At 38.2% G+C, this 9,966-nt stretch overlaps 1 protein-coding gene across 3 annotated transcripts; it reads right to left on the bottom strand.

Annotated features, from left to right (window-relative positions):
• Nucleotides 1-1,471: 1,471 nt before the first annotated feature.
• On the bottom strand, nt 1,472-8,462 carry dok1a (docking protein 1a). 3 transcript variants are annotated; one of them, XM_682484.9, is made up of 5 exons: nt 8,303-8,462; nt 7,198-7,497; nt 5,547-5,619; nt 4,948-5,120; nt 1,472-2,856 (listed from the first exon to the last, which is right to left on the bottom strand). In XM_682484.9, the coding sequence occupies exons 1-5, from the start codon at nt 8,357-8,359 to the stop codon at nt 1,951-1,953; spliced, it is 1,509 nt and encodes a 502-aa protein (XP_687576.4). In that variant the 5' UTR covers nt 8,360-8,462; the 3' UTR covers nt 1,472-1,950. The 3 variants fall into 3 exon arrangements, with proteins under 3 accessions (XP_687576.4, XP_073809211.1, XP_073809212.1); XM_073953110.1 differs by lacking the exon at nt 8,303-8,462 and adding an exon at nt 7,588-7,843; XM_073953111.1 differs by lacking the exon at nt 8,303-8,462 and adding an exon at nt 7,752-7,843.
• Nucleotides 8,463-9,966: the final 1,504 nt, after the last annotated feature.

Genomic DNA, 9,966 nt, shown 5'->3' with positions numbered 1-9,966 from the left:
GATTGGCTATAAAGGCACTTCCCTGGTAGCAAAGAATTCTCGCCCAGATTTGGCATAAAGCTGGCACAGCTTGCATTCATCCGGCACTGGCATACAGCAAGTGGGCCAAACATAGCCTGGGTTTCGCAGAGGTGGCACCACCATATTTAGCCAGATGTTAAAATTTTATATGTGGGCCACATAAGTTTGGCCTGTCTTGACTCACTTTTAAAATACATTTAAATTATTTTTGAGTAAAGAAAGAATTTTACCAATCAGGTCACTTCGTGAAGAAGCATGGCATTAAGCCAAATGCTTTATGGGTTTATCAAATTATCAAATTCATTCGTGACACACCAACATATCTGGCCCAGTTATGGGTTAATAACTTGGCTAAAACATGGCCCAGATATGGTCCATGTTTGGCCCTTGTCTTGAAGCTGGAATTGGTCCAATCATGTACCGTGATTCACTGCGGCATGTTGGCCAAAAAAAGTTGATTGTGTGGACCAGATCTGGGCCAGAGAAATTTTGCTATGTGGTGCTATGTTTAAATTAAACTGTTTCTATTTCCCCCCATATAGAAATCTAATATATGGCAATATATGCAAATTGCATGTAATACACACAAGTTTGTGTTTGGATTTCACATAGGAAATGTGTCATATGCAACATAAATTTCAAAATATTGCAAAAATGACTATTTACGTATATATTTTCAAGTATATTATATGGTGGGCGAACGAGCTAAACGTGCTGCAAAATTAAGAAAACATCCGTTTGACAGCACACGCGCTGCAAATCCTCACAACGCATACACAGTTTTTAAAAACGCACTACATTTTCTCACAACACTTTCAAAAACATCAGAACACAATGGAAATGTTTCAAGGGGACCCAAAAATTTGGTGGACGCTGCTGTGCCGTGACCATTGCTCAGTGAAGTTGTAGTTGATCTTTGAAAGGTGAGTTTTTGTTTGTTTATTTTAACATCCTGATTCTCTTGTTTTTTTTCTATTTATTAGCCTAAATAACCATAACCTAAATAGCCAGGTCCATCACGTTTTAGGGTCCTCTTAAAACATTTCTGTCGTGTTCCGTGCTATTTGAATGTGTTGTGGGAAAATGCAGGCGTTTCATAAATTGTTTGCGTTGTGAGAAAATGTAGCGTGTTATATTACATTGTTTGTGTTGTGACGATTTGTAACACGTGTGCTGTCAAACGGATGAAAAGTTTTCTTAATTTGCTGGCGTTCTTTTTAATTGCATGTGTTTTCTTAAATTGCAGCACGTTAAGCTCTCTCGGTCATATATATAAATATATAAATATGTTTTCTTCTGTATGTGTCCATTGATAGAACTGCAGAGCAGACCCTCTCATCTCCCAAATCCAAGCCAAATCTAGCATAGAGCATCCCAAAGAGAATCTGCTTATGAGGCATCTGTGTTTGAGTATCTGCAAGTGTTCGATCACATGAAGCCACACAATTGATTTATATAATAAAATTATGCTTTAATCCTGCTGTGGTAAAAAGAAAAAGATACATGTGATATATATATATATGGAAATAAAATTCCTAAAACAATGACTGCAACCAAAATCAAATACTGTTTTATTTGTATAAATAATGACTTTGGAACCACTAAAAAGTGCATTTTATTGTATTGTACTTTATATGTGTAGATTAAATATAAACTTAAATGTAATATTAATGTCATTTGAATTTCAGAAATAAATATATTGTCACCTTTTTTTAACCACTATGTAATATGTGTAGTAAGTATGTGCTTTTGGATGCAGCCGACTTTTACATGATATGCACATTTAAAAAAAAATCGCTCAGTCATAATTCCAACGCACATTTTTATAGTGAGTCAATAAATTATTAAAATATACATTTTCAAAAATTTTGGAATAAAATATTTAAAAAGACTGCATGTTTGGGAAGACATATTCAGTTGCATATTTAATTAAATTAGTCCAAGGTCCTCAGAGACAATTTCTGACGTTAGGCTTGGCTTCTTATCTTTGTAAGGAGTTTTGGGTGGTTTGTTGACTTTGCTGTAGATAGGTTGGTGCTCCTCAGGCATTTTGTTTTGTTGCAAATTATTGTTTTGAGTTGACTTTACAACTTCAGGCACACTATAAATGGGCTCCTCAAACGTCTGGTCAGCTTTCTTACGGGAGATTAGTGCAATGTGGTCATACACCTCAGAGTATACAGGTTCTGGATGCTTGACATTGTTTGACACTGTTTTAGGTTGAATGTCTGTTGTGTTAGTAGGATTGGCCTGAACACAAGTGTTGGCTTTTGGGCGGATGACATCAACCGGGTCAGAATACACTGGCTCATCTTTATAAGGAGTTGGGAGAGGATCGTCTTTTAAAGAATGAAGAGATTTAATGAGATCTGGCTGTGCGTACACAGGCTCATGCTTGCCTATTAAAACTGTGGGACTTGAATACACAGGCTCAATCAAGTCAGCAGGATCCGAGTGCGTCATTTGTGATGATCTTAGGGAATCTGCAGGGTTTGCATACACAACTTCGGTTAAGCAAATAGGACTTGCAGGTTTTATATGTGCAGGATTTGAGATGGGGCTGAAGTTTGGACCGAGGGCATCTGCTGAATTAGGGCTGCTGTTGCCCTCTGCGTCAAGCGAAAGCAAACTTTCAGGGCGTTTGGGCAGGGGGGAGCGAGGAGAACGAGAGCGTGGAGAATGTGGCGAGTGCCTCTCTCTAGCAACACTGAGGCTCTTCTGTTGGCGAATAGCAGACTCAATGAGGCGAAGGATCTCTTCACTCTGTTGGGTCTCAAAGTTAAAGGTCCCTGGACCTGATTCACAGCGTCGGCCTGCTTCTATAGAAAACAGCATCTGGAGAAAAACAGACATGTGTATACACTTTAGAGAAAATAAAATCTTGAAAAAAATAATATGGTAATAAGCAAGTAGTTTAAAAAAAGAACTGGTCACGATTAACATTATTAGCATTTCTGAATTTAGGACGTTTTGATACAAGGCTGCACGGTGGTGCAGTGGGTAGCACAATCGCCTCACATCAAGAACGAGCCCCGGCTGGGTCCTTTGCCATTTCTGTGTAGAGTTTGCATTTTCTCCCTGTCTTAGTGTGGGTCTCTTCCGGGTGCTCTGGTTTCCTCCACAAGTCCAAAGACATGCGGTACAACTTAATAGGGTAAGCTAAATTGGCCATAGTGTATGAGTGAATGAATGTGTATGGGTGTTTCCCAGTGATGGGTTTTAGCTGCAAGAACATCCGCTGCGTACAACATATGCTGGATAAGTTGGCGGCTCATTTCCGCAGTGGTGACCCCTGATTAATAAAGGGATTAAGCCGAAAAGAAAATAAAGGAATGAATTTTGATATTATTTTTACTTTTTTTGTGATTATTTCTATTATTTCTTTATATATTTAGTTTCAGGGCGGCATGGTGGCTCAGTGGTAAGCACTGTCCTCTCACAGCAAGAAAGTCGCTGCTTCAAGTCCTGGCTGGACCAGTTGGTATTTCTGTGTGGAGTTTGCATGTTCTCCCCTTGTTGACGTGGGTTTCCTCTGGGTGCTCGTGTTTCCCCCACAGTCCAAAGATATGCGCTATAGATGAATGGGATGAACTAATTTGGCTGTAGTGTATGAGTGCATGTGTGTATGTGAGAGTAAGCCAAAGGTAAACAAATTAATGAATGAATATTAGGTTCAGATTTAGTAATTGTAGTTATCAGAATTAACAGATGGTGTTGACCAGGGCAAAGTTTATTGTAACTCTTTGTAAACCTCTTGATAAAAATAAATGAATTGCTTAAACCAGCAGTGCCTAAACTCTGTCCTGGAGAGCCCGTGTCCTGCATAGTTCCAACCCCATTCGGACACAACTGGGCTAGCTAATCAAGCTCTTATGCTGCAGTCACACTAGAGTTTGAGCTTGTGAAAGTCTGTTGTGCGGCGCTGCGAAAAGGGGCGGGATTAAACGAGATTATTAGACATTATATCCATATTTTAAATTCCTGTCTAGAGAGGTCATGTTTTGATCTTCGATTGGTCTCACACAGTCAAGTGATGCGATTTCGCAGGTTAGAGTTTACCAAACTTGAACTTTGCATTGCAGCGGCCTGTAAAACTTTTCACATGAGCTTGCGTTTCAAGTCTGGCGCATTCGTGTGCGTATGAATGGAAGTCTATGGGGAGAAAAGTGCAGTGTGACCGCAGATTCACTAGGCATTCTAAAAACATTCTTGCAGGTGAGTTGAGGCAAGCTGGAGCTAAAATCTGCAGGACACTAAATCCAGAACCATACAAATACAACTTAAAACAATAAAAGTAAGAAAAATTACGACTTGTTTTTTTATTTTTAACTAATGAAGAAAACTTATAATACATTTTATGTTCATTTGTTGAGTTCCCACTTAGATATGTTTGCTGATAATAGCAGGTTTGGCATGCTGTCCCGGGAAAGAATCCTGAGCTCTGATATAATTAGGCCCCAAGGCTTCCGCCCGAGCAATAAGCATATAAGGGGATGTGAGATCAGGTAGGTCTTGAGAGCTCCCCTTAGAAAAGGGAGGAAAAGGAGGAGATGGGGTGGAAGGGAGCATTCTTCCTAAACGAAGATAGAGCAGTAGGGAAAAATCACTCTATTTATTGTAAGCTTGGATACTCTGATTGGATTATCACTGATTACAGATGAACAGCCAGTTGTGCTCAATCATATCACGTGTCCTCTCTAAATTAATTTATGAAACTTTGAGAATGTAGTTTTTTTCTTGACTGTTTTCTCCTGATCTACAGGAGATTCTTTTAGAAAATCCTGAATATTATTTTATTTCAGTTTCATTTGATTTTAGTTAAAAAAAAAAAACTGTGAAATTTAAAAAAAAAATAGCTTAGTTTTTGTTTACTAAAATAACCTTGGTCCCATATTAAAGTGTTACTACATATTTTTCTCTACTTGCCTTATCTCGACCATAACGGCGCAGTAGCTTGTATGGCCACTCCATCACTGTCCTCCTGGTGTCCAGATCTTGTATAAGCAGCATATCTTCACCTGTCTGCAGCCAGTACTGTCCTTTTAGGCCACAGCGGACTGAAGCATCGCTTTGTAGCACTACCACTTTGAACTCGGACACTAAAATGAACCAGAGCTTAAATATAAGTTAATCAGGATTTAACTTGAAGGCGTTTAAAAATGTAACTTTTTCTCGTACTAAAGTGGTTCTGAAATTATAAATATTTGTTTATTCTGTTGAACCCAAGACAAGATATTCTGAAGAATGCTGGAAAAAAGCAACCATTGACATCTATAGTATATGAATAAAAAATACTATCAATGACTGCTTTTCCTCAGTATATCTTTTTTTTTTTTGTTTAACTGAAGAAAGAAACTCAAACAGGTTTGGAAAGTGTGGAAAGTGCTGCAAACCATATCAACAATTATCAATTCAATCTTTATACAAGTACATATGATGGGTGAAAGAGTTAAGGTCGTGAGACTGGTTTTTCAGGACCATGACATCATGTTGATCTGATAGATTTGACATCTGTGTTTACTCACATTGTTCTCTAGACATGTAGATCTGATTATCCTCCATATGTGGTACCGGCAGTGGAGCACTTTTAGTTTGTTTCTGTAACACAGAAAACAATCATAAAACTTAGAAAAACTAATGCAGACAAAAAAAAAGTAGACAGCACATGTTATTTGTCTGTAGTATTTTGCGTTTTATTAAAGAACCTTAATGGAGGCCAGTGCAGTAGGATCGGTGGGTTACATGTGGGGGCTCGTCCGGGATGGGAGTGAGGTTTAGGGGGGTGAGTGTAACGGAGGCCAGCTAGTGAAGAGTTATGCAGGTAAACCTCACTCCTCTGACCTCAATAGATGCTCTAGCAACTAGGCATGGGCCGGTATAAGATTCTGATGATAATCAGATATCAGGTATGATAACCTTGGATAAAAATATCACGGTTTCACTGTATTATGGTATTGTGATTACTGCTCTAAAATATATTCTTTTTAAATGCCTGGGTAAAAACTAAAACTTTTTTTCAATTTGAATATAATATATTTAGTTTTTAAACATTTATAATATTTCAGAGCAGTAAACATATCAGGCTAAATAATTCAAAATAATCATTGAATTCTGCTCTTTTCATTAGTTTCAATTCAAGCTTTACAATTCAAAAACGACATATTTGGATATTTTTTTTCGGCTGAAGATACTGTTGTCCTAAAAAATGTAAATAAAATATCTTTCACAAACCTTAGGAACAGTATAGCAGAAAATTTTGGCGTTTTTAAAACCTTGACTTTTCCAAACCGTGGTATACCTTGAAAATGGTTATCGTCCCATACCTACTAGCAACATACGCTATAGAGGCCTTGGTCTTTAGCCTCCTTTTTAGAGCAACCGACTCTAACGCTCCATTCACACGGGGGTTCAGTGTCAACACTTGACTGAAGGCGTGTCTTAAGTTGGGGCTGCCGCGATCGTCATAGCAGCATCAGCCAATGAAATTCAGTCAGCAATAGGCCAATGTCTAGCTGGTGTATTTACATACAGCAATCTGATTGGCTGACGCTTCCGTCGGCGCTTGAAATGTTGAACTAGTCCCAACGTCTGCAGCGAGCAACCCCTCTGAAGTGGTGCCGATGTATCCACAATGCAGTTCGGCAATGCCTGACATCACACATTCAAAGTGAATGGGAAGCGTTGACTCTGACGCTCCATGTGAATGTGGCGTAATCACAGAATCGCCGGTTCAATCCCAGCTCAGTGCAGGTTGGGTGCAGTAGGCCCGGTGTGGTGGCCTGTACTTTATACAGCTTTTAATATTTGTTTTTACAATGTCTGGGGTCTATAAGATTTTGTGTCTTGGTGAGTCTTGTACTCACCAAGGTTGTATGTATTTAATAATATATAAACAGCAGTATAGTGAAATATTATTACAACTTAAAAAGTTTTTTACTTTCAAATATATATTTTAAAATATTCATTTAATGACATCTCTACTTTTATTAATGCTGATACCACTGCTGTTTCAGAACTCTTTGAAGAATAGGAAAATCAAAAGAACTGCATTAATAAAATGTAAATCTTTTGTAACATTGTAAAATGTTGCTTAATAATCTATTAATATCTGTTTTAAAAAATCAGACAACAAAACCTTTTAATGCTGATATATAAACAGAAAAATCCAACCCTCACCTGAAAGGCGATGTTACATATGATATTCACCCATTCTCCACAGCTTTCTCTCTCTGCTGCGAACACCAGCCTCTTCTCCTCGGTCTCCACACAAAAAGCGGCCATGTTTTCTCCAGGACAAGCCTCTGCATGAGGAGGCAGCTTAACAACACTCACGCAGTCAGCCAGACGGATGACCTTCCTTTCTGGATGCCGTCTGACCACCACAGTTGACCGTTCTTGAATAGCTTCTGACAACTCTAACCGTGCAATACCGTGCCGACTGGCCGGATGAAGGGCCAACCAATATCTCTTCCACTTCTGTTAATAACAAACATACGATAGTCAATTACATTCGTTATTTCCATGAGCAATCCCTTACAATAATTAACCTTGTTTTATAATGATTACCATTCGTATAAACACTTTCTTTTTTGTACAAATACCAGAGCTGGTTAATTCCTACAAGCATGGTTAATGAGTTATATCAATGGAACTTTAGTGAAATACGCTAAGCATCATTAAATTCAGTAAGGAATGATGGATGGAAGTGGCGCTTCAGGTAATAATCACACCTCTGGACTGCTCTTTGTTGAAAGTACTTAAAAGGCTTTTGAAGTTGGAGCTATGTAGATTACTCACGCAGCCAATACCTGGTTTACCTCACATGTATTGTGTGTGTGTGTGTGTGTTTAAGGCAGGGCTCGAACGTCATACGCCATCAAGTGAACTCAAGAGGGCGTGTTTTGTCAAAGGAATGTGCCGAAAATGAAAAGCAAGAACTGTGATGTGCACACCAAGTTTCAACTTGTAAAGGCAGTCCCGTTTCATCCATGTCATACTAGAACAAAACCTTACACCAGAGGTTTTACAGGCAAAACCTCTGATGCATTATGAGCTATATCAAAAAACATACAAGCAAATATTTATATTGTATCTTTTTATATGACAGCTCTAAGCTTGGTCAAATATCAAACACAGAACATCAATACCAGAAGCGTTAAATGAGTACAAAAAATGTCAAATACTTTCTTATTCAGAACATTTAATAGTTTAAAGTTGACATAAAAGCATAGTTCAACCTGTTTTGAATAACGTATATTACAATGTCTTAATGATGTCTTACCTCACCATGTTTCTGGTGTTGTAGAAAAACTTCACCTTGTTTCCCATGTGTCTCCATGTCGGTCTCCTTAATATCTGTGAGCTCAGAAAAATACTTCAAAAAAGGTTTATCCTTTTCTAGAATAATGTGTGTCCTCTTAAAACTGTTAACACATATTACCAAACCTATTACATGGGCTAGAGTAAGTGCAATGTTAGACTCCACCTCTTGAAGAAAAAAAGGACAGCACTGTTTGATTTAGTGCAATGAATATTCACCTGACCAATCTCTGAATTACATATTTGAATGTTTTTTTTTGTCCTTAAAGACTAACCAACATATAAAACAAATCAAAAGCTTGACAATCATGACATTCTTCTGAGTAAGAAAATCTACAAAAAGGTCCTCCGGCTTTTTGTTGTTTGAGTATTTAATTCTTTACTTTATACTCCTACTAGGAAGCACTATCTGCCATCAGACATTAACCCTTAAATACATACCATGAGCCTTTATAAATCCTGGATATGATTCACTACCCTCCATCTCATTCATTACCTTGCAGCTTTTTTAAGTCTATTAATTATAAACAATATTTCAAGAACACAAAATCAAGAAAGGGCAGTACTGTGAGTGTACACAATTACACAAGAGTCACTATCACTTGATTGAAGATCTAGGTATTAAGTTGTCAACAATGACAATATTTGCATTAGGAGAATACGAATTCAGCCAGATGATGAATATAAAGAAGCAACAATTATGCAAAAACTTCAGCATGTTAATTTCGTCTTTCGGATGAGACGTTAAACCGAGGTCTCGACTCTCTGTGGTCTTGAAAAATCCCAGGATGTCCTTCGAAAAAGAGTACGGGTTTAAGTTTTGCCAAGTTTGCCCACTGGCCTCTGTCCATCATGGCCTCCTTACCCTCTTTATATCATAAGTGGCTTCATCACTCTGTCTTCTTTCCACCGATCAGCTAGTGTGCGGTCTGGTGCAATATGGCTGCCGTTGTGTCATCCAGGTGGATGCTGCACACTGATGGTGGAAGTGGAGATTCCCCCCAATGTGTAAAGCGCTTTGAGTGTCTAGAAAAGCGCTATATAAATGTAAGAAATTATTATTTGTCACGATTACCAGCGGTCATATGCCATAAGATCGCTGGTTTGCACTAACAATAACCATGGACTACAAATCCACCATTTCTGGACTACATATTCATACATGCACTCACACATGCTTCCTCATCTAGACTGATTACTCGCACCACCTGAGAATTGTCAGAGACTGATTGCACACACTACTTAAGCTACACACTCACTCATTCACTTTACGGAGTCATTCACTTTTATCTGTCACAGTGACATTACAATGCGTTTCCTTTGTCTGCCTTTGCCGTGTTTTGATCCTTGCCTTGTTTATTTATTTAATTCTGTTTGCTGCCTGCCTCTGACCATCTGCCTGATATTTTGACTTCGACTCTGGATTGCCCTCATACATCTGTTTGCCTCTGTATTGACCACTGCTTGCCTGACGATTCTAATAAACCTGCACGTGGATCCACACCTCAGTTGTTTGTGTCACTCCCCGAGGTTACAATTATTATTAATGAAAACTTATTTTTGTTTTTTTATTATTCAGTTATTTTATTATGTCCTGCTATACTATTATTTACTGCATTTTTAATG

Source organism: Danio rerio, chromosome 1 (assembly GCF_049306965.1).
Source record: "Danio rerio strain Tuebingen ecotype United States chromosome 1, GRCz12tu, whole genome shotgun sequence".
Lineage (NCBI taxonomy): Eukaryota > Metazoa > Chordata > Actinopteri > Cypriniformes > Danionidae > Danio > Danio rerio.
Note: the sequence above shows the minus strand (reverse complement) of the source record. Positions and strands in the feature narration are given on the sequence as shown.

Coding starts and splice junctions, on each gene's coding strand:
- dok1a (XM_682484.9), bottom strand. CDS start 8,359: ATGGAGACACATGGGAAACAAGGTGAAGTTTTTCTACAACACCAGAAA. Junction 5,121..5,546: donor CTACATGTCTAGAGAACAAT/GTGAGTAAACAC, acceptor GGTTCATTTTAG/TGTCCGAGTTCAAAGTGGTA. Junction 2,857..4,947: donor GCCGTTATGGTCGAGATAAG/GCAAGTAGAGAA, acceptor GTTTTTCTCCAG/ATGCTGTTTTCTATAGAAGC.